This window comes from Bathycoccus prasinos (genome assembly GCF_002220235.1).
Source record: "Bathycoccus prasinos genomic : Chromosome_13".
NCBI lineage: Eukaryota > Viridiplantae > Chlorophyta > Mamiellophyceae > Mamiellales > Bathycoccaceae > Bathycoccus > Bathycoccus prasinos.
Window position 1 is genome coordinate 361740 of NC_023996.1, and position 18152 is coordinate 379891.

The 18152-nt window shown below is 49.2% G+C and overlaps 9 protein-coding genes across 9 annotated transcripts; 7 read left to right on the plus strand and 2 right to left on the minus strand.

Annotated features, from left to right (window-relative positions):
* Nucleotides 1-77: 77 nt before the first annotated feature.
* On the plus strand, nucleotides 78-3830 carry Bathy13g01560 (unnamed protein product; the record flags this gene model as incomplete). The annotated part of the gene is made up of 1 exon (XM_007509487.1): nucleotides 78-3830. One exon carries the CDS (start codon nucleotides 78-80, stop codon nucleotides 3828-3830), a length of 3753 nt encoding a protein of 1250 aa, XP_007509549.1.
* A 162-nt stretch (nucleotides 3831-3992) lies between these two features.
* On the plus strand, nucleotides 3993-5639 carry Bathy13g01570 (tRNA (5-methylaminomethyl-2-thiouridylate)-methyltransferase; the record flags this gene model as incomplete). Its single annotated transcript, XM_007509413.1, has 1 exon — nucleotides 3993-5639. The coding sequence occupies one exon, from the start codon at nucleotides 3993-3995 to the stop codon at nucleotides 5637-5639; it is 1647 nt and encodes a 548-aa protein (XP_007509475.1).
* A 908-nt stretch (nucleotides 5640-6547) lies between these two features.
* Nucleotides 6548-6919, plus strand: Bathy13g01580 (predicted protein; the record flags this gene model as incomplete). Its single annotated transcript, XM_007509500.1, has 1 exon — nucleotides 6548-6919. The coding sequence occupies one exon, from the start codon at nucleotides 6548-6550 to the stop codon at nucleotides 6917-6919; it is 372 nt and encodes a 123-aa protein (XP_007509562.1).
* Nucleotides 6920-7024: 105 nt separating this feature from the next.
* Nucleotides 7025-8500, minus strand: Bathy13g01590 (D-isomer specific 2-hydroxyacid dehydrogenase; the record flags this gene model as incomplete). Its single annotated transcript, XM_007509362.1, has 1 exon — nucleotides 7025-8500. The coding sequence occupies one exon, from the start codon at nucleotides 8498-8500 to the stop codon at nucleotides 7025-7027; it is 1476 nt and encodes a 491-aa protein (XP_007509424.1).
* Nucleotides 8501-8601: 101 nt separating this feature from the next.
* On the plus strand, nucleotides 8602-9360 carry Bathy13g01600 (predicted protein; the record flags this gene model as incomplete). Its single annotated transcript, XM_007509599.1, has 1 exon — nucleotides 8602-9360. The coding sequence occupies one exon, from the start codon at nucleotides 8602-8604 to the stop codon at nucleotides 9358-9360; it is 759 nt and encodes a 252-aa protein (XP_007509661.1).
* A 789-nt stretch (nucleotides 9361-10149) lies between these two features.
* On the plus strand, nucleotides 10150-11115 carry Bathy13g01610 (DNA repair protein RAD51 homolog 1; the record flags this gene model as incomplete). The annotated part of the gene is made up of 1 exon (XM_007509424.1): nucleotides 10150-11115. One exon carries the CDS (start codon nucleotides 10150-10152, stop codon nucleotides 11113-11115), a length of 966 nt encoding a protein of 321 aa, XP_007509486.1.
* Nucleotides 11116-11290: 175 nt separating this feature from the next.
* On the minus strand, nucleotides 11291-12875 carry Bathy13g01620 (RNA Helicase (ISS); the record flags this gene model as incomplete). Its single annotated transcript, XM_007509308.1, has 3 exons — nucleotides 11291-12234; nucleotides 12514-12628; nucleotides 12696-12875. The coding sequence occupies 3 exons, from the start codon at nucleotides 12873-12875 to the stop codon at nucleotides 11291-11293; spliced, it is 1239 nt and encodes a 412-aa protein (XP_007509370.1).
* Nucleotides 12876-13645: 770 nt separating this feature from the next.
* Bathy13g01630 (unknown protein) lies at nucleotides 13646-15412 on the plus strand (the record flags this gene model as incomplete). The annotated part of the gene is made up of 1 exon (XM_007509556.1): nucleotides 13646-15412. One exon carries the CDS (start codon nucleotides 13646-13648, stop codon nucleotides 15410-15412), a length of 1767 nt encoding a protein of 588 aa, XP_007509618.1.
* Nucleotides 15413-15730: 318 nt separating this feature from the next.
* Bathy13g01640 (DNA polymerase eta) lies at nucleotides 15731-18120 on the plus strand (the record flags this gene model as incomplete). The annotated part of the gene is made up of 2 exons (XM_007509558.1): nucleotides 15731-16072; nucleotides 16237-18120. The coding sequence occupies 2 exons, from the start codon at nucleotides 15731-15733 to the stop codon at nucleotides 18118-18120; spliced, it is 2226 nt and encodes a 741-aa protein (XP_007509620.1).
* Between the last annotated feature and the right edge of the window lie 32 nt (nucleotides 18121-18152).

Below are 18152 nucleotides of genomic sequence, written 5' to 3' on the forward strand. Positions count from 1 at the left end.
TTAGTATTAGCATCATCATCATCTTTTCATCGCTTTGTTGTCATTTGACGCAGAAGAGAAAAGAGATGATGCAAAAGATGAAGAAGCACATCTTCAGCAGCGAGAAGAAGCGGAAACAGGGAGAAGACTACCAAGAAGACGACGAAGCAGAGAAGGAAGACGAGGAAAACAATGCGGGAGAAGAAGAAGAGAAAACGCCGATGAAACTACTCTCGAGTTCGAAGAAGACAAAGACCGATTTTGCCGGACGCATCGGTGGCGTATTTAATACGACAAAAGGAAGGCGAAGGAGTAGCGCGGGGGCGTTTTTTCCATCATCATCGACGAAGAAGACGAAGAATAGTGAAGAGGAACAAAAGAATAACATCGAGAACGACGAGAACGACGAGAACGAGAAAACGACAGTACCACCAAAGCTGATGAGTATGACGACGGGAGAGAAAAAGTACGTCTCCGGCAAAGACTTTTTAACCGCCTCCGCGAAGAAGAAGATGATGAAGAAGAAGAGCGACGGAGAGAGCTCGTTTTCGATGGGGTTTAAACGTCCTCTGCTTGGTTTGTCGTCTCCGCCGTCGCTGGGACCGCCTTCGTGTTTGATTTCTCCGAACGGTGGAGCAAACTTTATCGTGACGCACAAGTCACCGAATAGCGTAGCTTTTGAGATGCATCCGGGAGGGAGAGAGTACGACGAGGACGGCGAGGACGCGCCGCCTTCGGCGCACTATTTGAGCGGGTCACCGGTTGCGAGCGGTAAAATTTTTGAGCGGAAGGAAAAGAAAACGTCGCTTTCGCCGTTGGCGGGTAAAATTAGACAGTTTCCATCGCTCGGCGGAGCAGAAGGTGAAGGAGGAGAGAACGACCGCGGCGATCACAAGGAGGAGAAACGAGAAAACGATACTGCTGCTGCTGCTACTACTACTACTATTACTAACACTACTACTACTACCGATGCGGTTGCCGAGAAGAAAGGAGATGATGATCATCGCGGAGCGCCGGTGGTATCGTCGCCTTCGGTTTCGATATCAGACGGGGAGGAGAATGTAGATGGTAGAAGCGAAGGAAATGCAAAACGAGGAGAGGAAAAAGAAAAAGATTTAGTAGTAGATGTTAATGTAGAAGAAGAACGTGAAATTGTTGACGACGATGAAGAGCACGCGGTCCAGACTTGGCTGCGGGATCAGAAAATATTACGGGAATCGGGGCAATCGATGAATGAGGATCATCTCAAGGCGGCACCAAAACGGGTGATGGAAGCTCTTGGTATTTCGGATAATGACGATGGCGATGATGGGATGATCGTGAATGATGCGCCCGTCGATTATGGCTCCTATGACGACGACGACCACCACCACAACGACGACAACGACGACGACGATTTCGGCGGCAACTATGTGAATGGCGATGATGATGACATGATTGAAGAAGAAGAAAGAGAAGAAGATGATGAACAGCTGCAACAACAGGAACAAGACGTATTCGAGGGTAGTAAAGCAAAAAGCGATTACGCGTATCAGTGTTCGAAATGCAATCAGAACTTTTTGTCCAGATACAAACATAAACTGCATCTCTCTGGGCCGTGCGGAAAGATCGAGGAAAAGAGCACGATGAATAGTAACGAATGCAGCAAGTGCGGCAAAGTGTGTAAAAACCAGCAGGGAAGAATTCGTCACGAACAGGTATGTCCGGGTAAAGAAGAACTAGAGCGAAGGGCAAGAGAAGAAGCCGACCGAAAAGCGGAAGAGTTGCAAAGACGCGCGGAAAAAGCCGAAGAGAAAAGAAGAGCGAAGGAAGAGGAAGAAAGGACGAAGGAAGCAAAAAGAGAGGAAGCGCGCAAAGTTGAAGAGCAAAAGAAGTCAGAGATGAATCGACGCGAAAAAGAAACGAAAGACCGCGCAGCGGCCGTGAAAAAAACGCTCGCTGAAGCAAGACTCTTTGAAGCGCTGCAAACGAATCGAGGCATGACGCCTGCGGCAGCAATTGTACGAGTCATTCGAGAAAAGTTGTTGAAAGCGACAACACGCGCTGCTATGATAGATGATGAAGACTGCAGTGACAACGATGCGACTGAAAAATACAGCACAGCACGCAACATAGTAGATAGCGACGCTCTCACTGCCTCGATGAGGCGAACCAGAGATGATCTAGTGAAGCAACTTGAACCTACAGTTACCGGTCATGAAGATTCCATCGCCGTGTGTCTCTCTGGCGCGAGAGGCGTCGGTAAAACTGCCATTGTAGAAGCAGCGCTGGCAAAGCTTCAAAAGCTCAACAACAATACGACCACAACGATGAGCAATAGAAGAAAACCAGGCAATCAACAACATAAGGAGGCGAAAATACCAGTCGTTAGATTATCGGGACTTTTGCACGCCGAAGACAACATTGGGATGCGGGAGGTGGCGAGACAACTTCGTCCGAGTTATCAAATGTGGGACGACGAAGAAATGGACGACGACGAAGTTTTCGATAACGATTTCGTGGACGATATCGTTTTCAGCATCAACACAGCTGGTGGCACCGCAAACAACGCTAGCGCAACAAACAAAGTCGCGTCGAACATGCGAGAAAATTACAACTTTGTTGAGGAAACGCTTCGTCTGTTGGAAGGTGCGAAGAAAACGGCTGTCTTCGTCTTGGACGATTTCGATTTGTTCGCCAGAAAAGGCAAGAAACAAACGTTCTTATACTCAATGCTCGATTTGCTACAGCAAAAACACGCTCAAATAGCAATTATCGCGATTACCTCGCGACACGACGTGGAAGAAGCGCTTGAGAAGAGAGTGAAATCGCGATTCACGGCGAGATATTGCGTCGTTGAGTCTCAAACATGCATCCCTCCGCTCGTTCTCGATGAACGCACGGGACAACCGTTGAAAGATCGCGCCACCGGAAAAGAAATCGTGGATGACGAGAGCATATCCAGAAATCTGGCGCAGTTTGAAGAGTTTTTGGCAGAGCGAGTGCGTAATTGTTTGAAAGTGAGCGCCCAAATCGTTCCTCCGTTGACGGAGAAACGAGACATCGGTGTAGCCGAAAGCAGCAGCGCAGTCCCGGGCGTATTGTTCTCCGAACGTGGTAAGCTGGCGATAAAATCGTGGAATGCTGCTGTCGACGAAGCCATCAACACACCTCTGGTTAAGACGCGTTTGCAAGCGATCGCGACGCTCGATAACGTTCCGCGAACGGCGTCAGATTTAGCCATCGCGGCGTTGATGGCGTATCAATCGAGGACTCTCTTTTCTACCGCCGCCTTGCTTAACGATAACAACGGCAACGACGACAACATCAGCAGAAATGTATTATTACCATCCGATCTCGCTCGCGCCTTGAAAGACTTCACCAGGAACGATTTCGTGGAGAATTTGAAAAGTTGTTCGCTTCTGGAACTTCTCTTGTGCGTCGCGGCGTACCGTCTGCACTTTACCCGCGAGAGGTTTCACTTCACCATCGCCGCCCTCACCCAAGAACTTCATGAAATGGGAAGCGTCGAGCAGCTTGGTGCCGCCAAAGATGCCACGGACGGCGTCGTCGCGCGTTCCTTTGAAACTCTCCTGCGCATGAAACTCGTTCGCATCGTGAAACGAAGCAGCGGTCACGGTTCCTCGTACTCTTCCGCCGCCGCCGCCACCGCGCCGTCCGCGAACGGTAACAACAAGAGAGCCCCGACGAATGGGACTGCCTCTGGTGCCAAAGACTGGAAAGGCGTCGCTTTAATGTGCACGGAAAAAGAGCTCATAGAAGCCATCGAGGGTCACCCGAGCAAACTTTCCAGCCTCAAAGAGTTCCTGCGCCACGAGAACGTCGCCTCCGCCGTCGCGTGCGCGCTGTAAAAGACAGGTTTTAAGCGTGTAAGGGAAAAGAAAACAATTGAACGTAGTAGATGTGTTAGCAAATTGTATTATTCAGGTTGTTCGCGCGGATGATATTCATTCGATGTTATGGCGTATTTCACACAACTCCCCTAATACTTCTTTCCTTTCGTCTGCACAATTATGTCGCACGAAATGCTTCTTCCAAGTCCGTGGCAGGCTTTGCCATCGCGGAAAGGAAAATGGAGCAGAGAAAGACAAAGGACAACAATTACAACACCACTCTTTTCGCGACGACTGGGAGGAGGAAAGAGGTCGAATCGTCGGAGGTTTTTGGCGGCGGCTGAACGAGAATTTACCCCTTTTGAGCAAGAGCAGCGGGGAAGGACGTCTTCTTCTTTCGTGGATTCCATGAATGCGACGAACAGCTCGAGAGGAGACAAAATCGTTGATATCAGTAAAAACAGCTCGGGGCGGAGTTCTCTGACGTACGCGCCCGAAGAAGGAGCACACGACGAAGGGGATGTGAATGGTTTGGCTTTCCCTGAGCGGATTTATCGAGAGGCAGTGGGAACGAACACCTCCGCGGATGAAGATATACTCCGGTTTTGCGAACCGGTTTTACGTAGCGATGATAGTAATGCGAGTATTAGTAGTAGTAGTAATAATAATAATAGCGCTCGCATTATAAAGCGGGGGAAGAAGCTTCGCGTAGCCGTGCTCCTCTCCGGCGGCGTGGACAGTTCGGTGGCGTTGTCGTTGCTCCGAGCCGCCGGGCACGAGTGCGTGGCGTTTTACTTACAGATTTGGTTTCAGGACGACTTTCGGAATTTTTGGGACCAGTGCCCGTGGGAGGAAGATGTGATGGTCGCGAAGAGAGTGTGCGAACGATTGCGGGTGCCGTTACGGACGGTGCATTTTACGGACGATTATTGGAATTTGGTGGTGAAACAATCCGTGGAGGAGATTCAGAGAGGGAAAACGCCGAATCCGGATATTTTGTGTAATTCAAGGGTAAAGTTCGGAGCGTTTCGAGAGTGGTTAGATACAAACGAGGAAGAGATTGGTACGTTTGATCGAATAGCGAGCGGGCATTACGCGGCGCTCGAGAGAAAGGAGGACGACGAGACGGACGTGAAACTCGTCGCCTCCGGCGACGCGAGAAAAGATCAAACCTACTTCCTCGCGCATTTAAGCAGTTGGCAACTTCAAAAAGCGATGTTCCCTATAGGTGGTATATCAAAACCTCGCATCCGCGAAATTGCGGAGAACTTATCGCTCGTTAACGCCGATCGAAAAGATTCTCAAGGTATTTGCTTCCTCGGGAAAGTCAAATTTTCCGAGTTCATCGAAGAACATTTAGGAACGAAGCCGGGGGAAATTCGCGAGATTGAATCCGGCCAATTGCTCGGAACGCACAAAGGATTTTGGTTCCACACTGTTGGTCAACGACAAGGGTTAAAGCTCGATAAAAGAGCGCACGAGGGGCCTTGGTACGTCCACTCGAAGGACGTGGAAAAGAACGTAGTCTTCATCTCTCGCGCGTACCACAGCGAAGAAAACGAACGCGAAAGAGACTCGTTCGAGTGCGAAGATTTATCTTGGTGCAGAGACTCGGATGCAGACCAACTTTCGCGCATCGAGCGGTGTAAAGTGCGCCACGGCGAATCGTATTACCGAGTGTTGCACGTAGAACCAACAACACCTAATACCGCTGAAAATCAAAAGCTGAAAATCAAAATCGACGGCAAGGATCAAGGTTTAGCCAAAGGGCAATACGCGGTATTTTACGGCGGTTCCGAGTGTCTAGGCTGCGGCGTAATATGCTAACATTGTACAAAAATCTACTACTCTCCTCCTATATGAATATCCTAAAACGCATCATCTCTCGCAAAAGTGTTGTCTCCGTCCTCTTTCGCAACCTCTTCCTCCTCCGCGAATCCTTTATACTTCCCGTGTACGCCTAAACTCGCCGTGCACTTCCGAAAACACGCGCGAGCGCGTTCCAACTTTTCCGTAAAGTCTTCGTCCAGATTGGTGTCCGTTCCTTCTTTCGTTGTTCCATCTTTATCGTCTCCAATCCATCCGCTCGCGACGATATCCCCTAAAGCGGTTTCCAACTGTCCCAAAGCCATTCGAATCCGCTCTTTCTTTCTTTCCTCCAGGTTTGTCGTCGTCGTCGTCGTCCCATCCGGCGAGGACGACGAAAATTCCCTCTCCCAAACTCTCAGCGCTCCGAGATAGTGTCCAACTTCCGAGCCAATCGCGAAGGCTTCCAAAAACCCAATCGATTCGCCCTCTTTGAAGCCTTTCGCTTCCCCGTCGGATTGGCCGCTTTGGAAGCCAATTTCGATGCACTCTTGCTCCACGTGTAAGATGGATTCGAAGGATTGGTCGAATGCAGTGGCATGAATTTTCGTCGCTTCTGACAAAGTCGTCGTGAGCTCCTTCTTCGCGAGTAAATCGTCGTTGCATTCTTCATCTTTGTCTTCTTTAGTGCTTTCTCCCTCTGTCATTTTAACGGGGAAAAATGGGGCAAAATCTCCATTAAAATCATGGTTTTATCTGCGTGGACCAAACACCCGTCCGCGACTGCGGTTGAAACGTGCAAAGCGTGCAAACTCCCCCGCGAATACTGCGCGTATAATTCGTCTTGCAGTAACAGCAGCACTCCTGCTTCTTCGTCAGCCATTAATACTAATACTAAAGGAGATGATGTTTCCGAGAAGATGGACAAAATGTCGCTCGAGGAAGAGGAGGAGGACGACGCGAAGAAGACAAAGATAAAGACCGAAGAGAAGAAGAAAAAGAAGAAAGAAAAGCAGAAGTGCATCACGATCACTTTAACCAGTCGAAACAAACGGAAAACGATCACGAACGTCGCGGGGTTTGAACATTTCTCGAGCACATTCCAAGACGGAAACTTGAAAGAAGTCGCCAAGACGTTGGGGAAGAAATTCGCGTGCGGATGTTCGGTGACGAAAGGAGCGACGAATCAAGACGAGATTGATTTACAAGGAGACTACGGAGAACAGATTAAGGAGATTTTAGTGCAAAAGTGGAAGATGGAGGAGGAGTTAGTGGTTGTGGTGGATAAATCGAAGAAGTAATACTACCTACCGCGACGTATTATACTCGTCGCGTCGTATATAAAGTTCTCTCTTAAACTTCTTCTTTTATTCTTCTTCTTCTGCTTCTTCTTCCGCGCGTTGCTGTTAATACCCGACCGTTTTGTCTACTTTATTGATCAAATCGTCCGTTTTCCCTCCACTCTGATCGAAACGTCTCAGATTTTCTACGAACACGTCCATGGCTAAATCGTGGTAATCGCTGGTTAAATCCGCCGAGTGAAAGGACATCAAAAGTTTCGCTTCATCGATTGACCATAACGGACTCGATTCCGGTAACGGTTCGGTTTGAAACACGTCTAACGCGGCGCCTCTTATCTTTCCCGTATTCAACGCATCGCACAACGCGTTCTCGTCCACGCTCGCACCTCTACCGACGTTGATTAAAACCGCGGATGATTTCATCTTTCCAAACACCTTTACGCCGACTACGTTTTCCGTTTCTCTCGTGTGCGGCAACGCCAACGCCACGTAATCCGCCGTTTCCACCGCCTTTTCCAATTCTTGCAGCGTAAACATCTCCGATACCACCTCTCGATCTCTCTCTTCGATCACTTTCTTGCTCCTCACTCCGTTCACAACCATCCCCATCGCTTTCGCTCTTTTCCCGATCGAACGTCCGATGTCGCCGTACCCGACCACCAACATCTCCTTACCCTTCAACATGTCCACCTGAAACCGTTTCCAAACCTTCTCTCTTTGCGCTCTTTGCATGTTAAACACTTCCTTCGCGAAATACATGCTCGCGAATATCGCCCACTCCCCTAACGACGCCGAAAACGCGCCTTTCGCGTTGGTCATCACCGACCCGTGCGTCTGTATCGCCTCGTGTTTTAACAAGTGATCGACGCCGGCCGACGCCGAGTGCGTCCAAACTATTTCGTCGCCGCTTTTACACTTCTCCTCTTTCTCCTCTTTCCCGCCGCTTTTTGTCGTCTTCATCATCATCGTCATCTGTTCTCGTTCCATGTGTTTCGAGAGCGCGTCGGTGTTGGCGAACCACCATCCCACCGCAGAAATCTTCTTTGTCTTCATCATCATCGATGACGACGATTCCGACGATGCCATTTTACTCGATAAAACGCTCTCCTCTTTCTCTCCCAAAGCATTATCAGCAAAATCATCATCATCGTCGCCTCCGTCGTTCTCGTCTGAGACGCAATCAATCTTCAACCGATCGAATTTCATCCCTCGTAATCTCTCGATCGGTTTCGAGTCCATCAGTTTCTGGTTCACGAATACCGTGACTGGAATGCTGTTTTTCTCTTCCTCCTTTTCCTTTGCTTTGCTCGACATCGTCGTTTTCTTTCGTCTTTGTTGTTGTTTTTCAAAGACGTGTACAGTGCGAATTGGAAAATTCCGGCGGCGAATCGTCTCCAAATCCTCCTTCTCTGACGACGAGAAACCCGACGCGCACGACGACGACGCGAAGGTTTCGTCGCTCACCGAAGACGAGCAAAAAGAGGACGATATCGCTCGCGCGAAATCCCGCGTAAATCCGCTTTTTTCGCTGAGGATGCTGTTGCGAATAAAAGGTGTCGTTCTCGCTGCACCACACCGCATCGTACTGAGGCATTTTCACGAACTTTTCCCCATTGCGTGGACGAAACGTAACGCATATACACACACTCACACATCAGTAAAACGGAGCGTAAAACGACGCGATGACTGGAGGAGGAAAACAACCGAAAGTGGACCACACGCAAACGGACTCGATGAACTTAAAAGTCTTGCGGAGGGACGACCCTTCGATCCAAACTATCCTCGGATCGGCATCCTCGATCGCGATGTACGAGTTGGACATGCAAACGACGAAGTGGCACCGGAAAAACGTGGAAGGATCCTTATTCGTGGTCGAACGGAAAAAAAGTAGCAGTAATAGCAGTAGTAGATTTCAATTCATCGTCTTAAACCGGTTATCGGACGAACGGTTCGTGGAATCGATCGCGAAAGATGCGGAGTTTGAGATGAGCGAGAAGTATTTGCTCTATAAGACGGACACGGACGAAGTGAACGGAGTGTGGTTTTACGACGAGAAAGAACAGACGAACATATACGAAATCATTCAAAGAGCACAAGAAATGGAAAGGAGTGGAATATATGCGAATAACGGTGAAGAAGGTGGTGGTGGTGGTGGTACCGGTACTACTAAGAGCGGCGGCAGCTCCATCGAGGACGTCGCGTCGTTGTTTCAATCGGCGATGTCGGGCTTCGGTGGAGGCGCCGAAAAGCCGGCGAAACCGAAACCAAAGAAAGAAACTAATATCGCCGCCGGGAAAAAGAAGAGCGGTGGTGTTGGAAGTAGCGCGGGAGAAAACAGCAGCGGCGCGATGATCACGAGAGATGCCATCCGGAACGCCATGTTACGATTGGCCACGAACGACCAATTTCTCGACGCCGTCGCGAGCGAGTTGAACCGCTAAAATAAAAATCTGCGTCGTCTTCGTCCAAGGAAAAGAAAAGAACAACGCAAAAGCGAGGAAAGGAGATTTAAGACAAAAAGCCGTCGCTTCTTCGCCGGAGAGAGAGATTGAGATCGATTGATTGATTAGAAAAGCGTTTAATAATCTCGCGCGTGTTCACATTTCAAATTCCTCACAAATCTGCCTCTAGAAGCTTTACAAAAACAACAAAAGCGCAGATAAATAAAGACTCTCTCGTCGTAAACATCACTCGTCCTATTCGTCTTCGACCGAATTTAACGTCATCATGTCCGCTCGACAACGATTGAAAAGAACCGCGGCAGCCGCGATCGAGAACGAAGCCGAGGAAATAGCCATCGCGTGCGTTCGTTTTTCTTCTTCTTCTTCTTCGTTTTCTTCTTCTTTTCGCGTTGCGCGTAAGCGTTCGAAGAGCAAACGCGAAGAACGTTTTCGCGATAAACCGAGAACTTGCGAACGGGTTTTTCCTTCGCTTGATTTCGCGACGAGACGACGAATATCCTCCGCGCGCAATTAACGCGTCTTCGAGTTCGTCTTCGTCGTTTACGTCGTCGTTTACGTCGTCGTCGCGCAAAGCAAAGCTTTTTTTTTTTTCTCTTCTTTCCGTCGTCTCGTCGTCAGAGAGAAGAAACTGAAGACTGACCTTTGTTTTTAACCACCACCACCGACTGTTATAAATAAACGCAAAACAACAGCGTGGACGATGAAAACGCGGCTGGGCTGGAAGTAACCACCAACGGGGCGGAAGAAGGGGCCACCGCGTCTGGTGTCATGTGCATCGACTCGTTGCAATCTTTCGGCGTCTCCGCGACGGATTTGAAGAAAGCGAAAGAAGCCGGTTTCAACACGGTGAGATCTTTGGTCATGCACTCTAAGTCGAACTTGTTGGACGTGCGAGGGTTTTCCGATGCGAAAGTGGATAAGCTTTTGGAGGCGTGCAAAAAAGCGCTTTCGAATCCATCCGAATTGGGCGGGTTTGTGACCGCGGCGACGTTTCGAGAGATGCGGAAAGACGTCGTTCGAATCACGACGGGATCGAAAGCCGTCGACGAAGTGCTCGCCGGAGGGATTCAGACGAGGTCTATCACGGAAATTCACGGCGAATGGAGATGTGGGAAGACGCAGTTGTGCCACACGTTAGCGGTGAGCACGCAGCTACCGTTCGAAATGGGGGGTGGATACGCTAAAGTTGCGTACATTGACACCGAGGGCACGTTCCGTTCCGAACGCATTCTCGAAATCGCCGAAAGGTACGGCATGGACGGCGAGGCGGTTTTGGAAAACATCATGATCGCGAGAACGTTTACGCACGAGCAAATGGAGGACGCGTTGTTGGCCATCGCCGGAAAAATGGCCGAAGAACCGTTCAAACTCCTCATCGTCGATTCGGTAATGGCGCACTACCGCGTTGATTTTACCGGCCGAGGCGAATTGTCCGGTCGACAACAACGTCTCGGACAATTTATGTCTAAACTCTCCAAACTCGCGGACGAGTTCAACTTGGCGATCGTGTGCACAAACCAAGTCCAAAGCGACCCGGGAGCGATGGCGTTCGCCGGCGTCGAGCCAAAGAAACCGATCGGTGGCCACGTTTTAGCGCACGCTTCGACGATTCGCCTTTGCGTCCGAAAAGGAAGAGCCGAAGCGCGCGTGTTGAAAGTCATGCAAGGACCGGATTTGAAAGAGCAAGACGCGGAGTTTATGATTTCAAACGGCGGCGTCGTGGACATTGAATAATACTGACTACTATTACTACTACTCATAAAGATAATAATCATGTCTTCTTGTTGTTAATGAATAGAAAAACTGATACGAGTACTCCCAATATATACGGGTTTGATTACAATAATAATAATAATATTTTGACGCGCGTGATATTACGCGCGCGTCGAAGGACGAGATGATTCTGCTTTTACGCGATGAGAACTTTAGCCATCAAAGCTGCGCTGAGCACGTGCCAAACGGCGTGCCAAATAGCGTAATTCCAGTAGCGCCCTTTTGCTTTTGACGAGGCGCCGAACCATAACACCGACAACGGCAAGAGTCCATTTACGACTACTGTCTTTTCACCGTGCGAAAGCATCAAGAAGAGACAGTAGGATACCGCGGTCACAACGTCGCAACAAATCAAGTTTGAAACAGCTCCCCATCGGTAATTTTTAATTGCGTTTCTGATCTTTTCTTCGTCTTCCATTTCGTCCTCTTCGCGAAAGCTTTTCGGCGCCGTAGTATAATATTCCGTCGAAGAGGGAGTTGTCGTCGTCGACGAGGACGCCGAAGATGGCGACAAAGCGCTGAACTTGCGATCTGTGACCAACGGATCGCACGTCTCTGTCGACAAACACAGCGCTGATACCGGAGACGATTCTCGTTCTCGCGTTTTACTCTTTACTATCCCCGGCGTATTCTGATGAAACGCCGACGACTTCAACTGATAAGAGTGGGGCGAACCCGTCCTCTTAATCGGATGAAAACTTTGTTTTTGCGACGAAACCCATTGTATTCTCTCAGCCACTGCGGTTTTGACGGACGCAGAAGACTTCAACGTACGTTCATCGCCATTTCGTTCCATGGACACAACATTCTCGAAGTCTGGTTCCGATCGACTCCTCCGCGGTGCCCGGATCGTCTTTTGTGTCGCTTTATCGTCCGTTGGCTTTTCTTCATTTCTGTTAATTCTCCTCTTTCTCACCCCAGCACAACACGAGCAATACGCCTCTCTCGCGTCTCGCATCACGTCCATCTGAAGCGAGTGAAAGAGCGTCGATATGATCGCGATCGCTAAAAGAAAAAACCCGTGCGCTCGGTGAGAATATTTCAAGGCTTCCAGAGCAGCCGGAAACGCCATTCGATCGCCTGTGAATGAAGAAGAAGGTTTTGCGCAGAGCAAAGGTGTCAGTAAAAGTCACTCAATAATCAAACGTCCTCTCGCCCTCGAGCGATATCGTCAAAGTTCCATCACTTCTTATCCAAACGCGTTTTGCGTGTATTTCACACGCGTATTTTTTGTACTCGTATTTTTGAATTTCGAGCCGTTTTTTCCCCTTTTTTTTTCTTTCAAAAAGGAATATTTGAGCACCTCGAATAGGTAAGAAAGAAAAAAGGCAATGATTACTCCTACAGACGAGGACGCACCGCTGCTGATTTCAACCAGTCGCATCAACATGACGTAGCTCAGACCAAAGTATCCGAAATTTGTCGCGATTACGTTCAACCTCGCGACGAGATGCACCTTGTGACTCATCAAGAACTGCGTTTTAAAAGAGTTAATTTTAAATAAGAAATAATGGATAATGTAATGGTGTAAAAAAACGCACGTTGTGTGCGGCGAATCCTCGCTCGCGCAAAGCGACGATCTCGAGCTTTTTCAAAAGTCTCGCCCTCCGTTTCTCTTTCTCCGTTTGTTGTCGAACTTGTTTGCGCGTTTTATTTCGCGAAGGGCTCGTCGTCCTCAGAGTCGCCAGCGTCACGTTATACGACGCCGGTGATGCCGACATTTTCTCTCTCTGTGGAGGGGGAATGTTCGAAACACACGCGGTTTGGGAGAGCGAATTTTGGCGAGTGGCGCTTTTTCGGTGTCTCGAAAAAGCAAAAACTCTTCTGGTGTTGCCGAAAACTGTTTTTGCGCTTCTTTTGCTTTTTTTACTCAATGTTTCGTTTTCTCTTTGTTTGCTCTTTTACACAAAGGCCTGCGGGTGTTTGAAAAAAATGCATTTAATACGACGAGTCTCCACCTTTTGAGTTTAACAAAAAACACCAAGACCAAAAGATGCCAAACCCTAAAAAAATATTCTCTAAAAAGTCTCCACATAATCTCGCATCTCATCATCATCATCATCATCATCATCATCACAGAGAGAGATATCAAACGCACGCGAGAAGAGCTCTTTAGAGCTTTTCAGAGAGAGAGAGTTTAGAGGTGCGCCGCTGAACAACAACAACTCCTTTTTCATTTTTTTAAAATATCGTTTTATCGCGCGCGCGCGCGTGTATAATATATATACGCGTCGTGCTCGTTTTAATCACCCGTCGCATGGCGCTGCTCTTTCCCATGTTGTGGTGATGATCGCGCAAAAGAACACGCGCACGACGTCGCCTTTTTCGCGCGAAAGAAGAAGAGGAAAAGAAGAATATCGCCAAAGAAAACGCAGCAGCCGTCGTCTGTCGCGCGCGGTGATGCGCGGAGCGCTGTTGTTCTTGTTCTTAGTATTCGTTGTATTAACGCAGATTTTGCTCTCTTTTTACACACAGAAACAAGCTGAAGACCATGAGGAAAGAAAAGAAGGAGGAAAAGACGAATACTCCGAAACTTTCCTACGCGAAAGGGTTATCGCACGCGGTGTTGAAATACTTAGAAAAGGAAGAGACGAAGGCGTTCATGGAGAAAATCGAGAAGAACGAGGAAGAGGAGGAGGAAGAGGAGGAGGAGGATGAGAAGAGTATCGTCGTCGCGCCCCGCGTGGAGGATGTTCCGAAAGACTTTGAACGGAAAGAGAAGGAGAAGAAGACGAAGGAGGAAGAGAAGGAGGAGGTTTTGGGAGTTGGAACGCCGTCTTTGAATTCCGATGGGAGCGGAGAGAAGAAGAAAAAGACGATGAAAAGGAAGGAGAAGAAGACAGAGACGCCAAAAATGTCGTCGTCGCCCTCGAAGGAGACGGCGGAGGAGGCCGGGAACTCGAGCAGATTCCGTTCAGCGTTTGATTTGATTCAATTACAAATAATCGATCCCGCGGAGGAGCTTTTACGAACGGGAGGAAAGAAGGAAAATGACGACGGTGATGTGCGCGATTCGCCTCGAGAATCTTCTCAAAGGCGAGACGTTTTGTCCGCGGATGGAAGCGCTCGCGGGACGCCCGTAACAAAAAGTTTTGTTGAAGCAGGCACGACGCCAATGAAACAGCAAAGAGAGCGACAAGAACAACAAACGCTCGTGCGAATGGATAAAGGAATAAACACTGAGCCGGGACCGCAGCGAGGCGGTAAAAAAATAATGTTGAAAGCGATGCCGAGAGAAATCAGGAGGAGCCAGTCGTTTACGAAAAGAAAGCAACAAGTAAGACCGGAAGTCGAAATCGTCGAAAAACACGAAGCACTGCTCCAAGTGATCGAAGCGACAGAAACGGGACAAAAAACAACGACGACAGGTACTGAAATCAGACCACCAATAAGGTCCGATTCGTTCAAGAAGAGGCGACGAGAGAGCATCAAAAATCAGCTGCTACAGTCCGCTAAAGCGTCGATGGCTGAAAATATGCGCTCGATGAGCCAACCAGATTTGGTACAGTATCAACGACGAGAATGCGAAGAAAAGCAGCCTCAAATGCGTACATCGTTGAGTTTTGAAGACTTTCTCGAAAATGCATTAATCGGTACCACCGACGTCACCGGCGGGAGTGGAAACGACAACAACAACGCAAACAACCCGCATTCTCCGCGAAGCGAATCTTTCAAAAATATTGCGAGCTTTTGGAAGCAGTGCGAAGGAGAAGAAGGAAGAAACGAGGGAGACAGCGGCGAGAAGATGGATATTACCACGAATGCTCAGTCGCCGCACCAACCGCACGGGCGACAAAAATTCTGCGACTGCAAAGAGTGCGTCGCCGCTTTGATGGAACACGCGGCAAAAGTCGGGCGCTACGTCGTCGCGCAAGAAGATGAAGAGAAACGGCAAAGAGCGAAAGAGCAGCGGCAGAAAAAAACAGCGAACCGGCAACAAACAACAGCAGAGGCAGTAGTAGCGACAAATATCACGAGCGCGATGACGACGAGCGCGACGACGACATCGACGCCGCCCTTACATCCAAACTTCCAGATGCCGCCTCCTTTACTCTTAGCCTCCGCGGGCATAACCGGTGGAACCTTCGATATCGCCGCAAACCCTCTCCTGACGACGAAGACAACAAAAACATCCTCCCTTTCTCCCACATTGTACATCCACAATACCAACAAGTGCGCCCTTTCGCCCGGCGCGCTCCTCGTCGACTCGTTCGTCATGTCCCCTCTCTTGGACCAACTGGATGATTTAAAACAATAACGAATGTAACAACCGCACACAAAAGGAACACGAACAAAACACAAAACGAAGAAAAAGAGAAACGACTCGTACTATATGCTACTACTATAACTGTCGTCCTCGTTTTGCGCTCGAATATCTCGCTACTCCCTTCATCGCGTCGATGACATTTTTTGCACCATTTTTCTCTCGTTCGTCTGCTTCATAAAAATTCGAAACGTCACTCCTCTCGTCAAAACACATCACATCGTCCTCGTCGACGCGAACGACTTTGACGAGAGCGCCTCTTCCGAGAGGTGGACGATAAACTCTCTCTCTCTTCACGTCGTCGTCTTCGATATGAAAACCCCTCCTCTTACCCCGACAAAAACATCGAGGACACATCACGATCCTCTCGCTCCGCTTTTCCCGAACCGAGTCATCGCGCACTTCGATTTGGATTGTTTCTACTGCCAAGTGGAACGAAGTTTGGACGATTCCTTGAAGGAAATGCCGACGGGGGTGTGCCAGTACGACCCGTTCGAACGCGACGGCGTTTCCACGCGAGATGCGATGGGAGATAGGAAAACGCATCTCACGAGGCCAGGGGCGAACAACTCGCTCATAGCGGTGAGCTACGAAGCGAGGAAAAAAGGGGTGAAAAGGAACATGAAGATTGGAGAGGCGAGGAGGTGTTGTCCGGTGCGTTTTGCAGTCGCTGGTGGTGTTGTTGTTGTTCGCGGTTTTTTTTATCTCTTTTTAACTCTCTTTGCTTTCATCATCGATCGGACGGATGCGTTTGCGTTTGCCGCTTCTTGGTGTTCACATTTTTGACCCCGACGCGTAATACACGAACGAACAAACAGGAAATGATTTTCGTGCAAGTGCCGACGAAACATTCAAAGGCGGATTTGAAAATCTATCGCGACGCCGGGGCGAAAGTCGCCGCGGAGTTGGCCAAGCACGGGACAATCGAGCGGGCGTCCATCGATGAGGCGTATTTAGACGTGACGAAAGAAGCGAACGCGGTGTTGGAGAAGTGCGAGAGGAACGAGATGGATTTCTATCGGGACGTGTTGATGAGCGAGAGAGTGAGTCGAAGTCACGTGGCTGGGGCGTTAGAGTGGGAAGCGAGAGAACGAAGGAGGAAAGAGAAGAAGAGGATGAGAGCGTCGTTATCGGATGGGAGTAGTGGACAACAGGAGGTTGTGGTGACGTACGCGTCGCACAGAGATTTGCGAAGAGGCGCCGTGGATGAGATTGATGCGAGTAATAAAACTAGTATCAACAACAACAACACGGACAAAGAAGATAAAGAAAATGAAGAACACGTAGAAAGGAAAGCGGGAGACCCGCCTCCGCAAGACGAAGCGTCGAAATCTTGGCTCAATCGTCCGTTATCGGAATGGTCCCACAGGGAAAAGTTAAAAATAGCCGGCGCGTACGTGTGCAACGTCGCCAGAGAGGACTGTTTCGTCAATCTCGGATACACCTTATCCTGCGGCGTCTCGTCGAACAAAATGTTAGCGAAACTAACCAGCGGCATGAATAAACCAAATTGTTGCACGATTTTGGAAGAATCGTTCACGCCTTCTCTGTTGGAACACTTACCCATCGATCGCATTCGTGGTCTCGGCGGTAATTTGGGCGAAGAGCTTTCGGAAGTTTTAGGCGTCACCACCATCGGCGGTTTAGCCAAAGCCGATCGAAAGAGTTTGTTGATGGCGTTAGGGAGAGACGAGAAAAAAACGTTGTGGGTCCAAAGAGCCGCGAGAGGCGTGGACGACGACCCGGTCAAAGAGCGGTCGGCGCCGAAATCAATCGCGACGAGCAAGACGTTTCGAGGCGCGATGTGTTTAGAGACGACGGACCAAGTCTTGAAATGGATCGGGGAGTTAGCGGAAGAACTTTCCGAGAGAACCGAATTAGATGGACAAGATTGGAGAAGGCACCCGAAAACGTTAACGTTAGGTATTCGCTCCAACTTAACCGCGCACTCCGCGCACCGGTCGCACCCGCTTTCCGGATCCGGCAACGACTGTCAGGCGGATAATCTGAAAACGCTCGGCGGGACAATTTTTAAAAAATTTCTCGCCGAGTGGGGCATTATGAATAATCGAGGGTTCCAATGCACGGTGTTGAGCTTAACGACGAGTAACTTCAAGCTGGAAGTGGAGAAGAGCGACGTCGGTCAAGGTTTGGGGAAGTTCTTGAAGCGAGGCGTGGACGTTTTCGATTTATTCGATGGAGGAGAAGAGAAATTAATAATGAAATCGGCGAAATCGTCTCCGCGAAAGAAAGGAGAAGAAGAAGAAAACGAAGAACAAACGCGTTTTACCACGTTGTCGCCGCCAGCAGCGAACAAAGCGAGGACGACGACGACGATGCCATCCTCGTCATTGCACGATGTGAGTGGTGAGGATGCACCACTATTAACGAAGAAGAATACGAAGAAGAAAAAGAATAACGTCGTCGTCGTTCCAATCGCGCCTCCTCCTCCTCCCGAAGGAGGCGAGAAGAAAAATATTCGACCGAGAGAAACGTTGGAAGAAAAGCGGAAGCGCGAGGCGTTGTACAACGCGCAACTCGAATCCGGCATCGACGAGGAGACCTTTCGGAGTTTACCGCCGGATATTCAGCAAGAGTTGCGAAAGAATAAGAAAACAAAGTTTGTCGAAACTGGTAAAGATGTTGGGTTTAGCAAAGCGGCGACTATACCTTCGATAGCGTCCTTCTTCAAGAAGAAATGAACGAGTTCTTTGCGTGCGCAATACATACTATT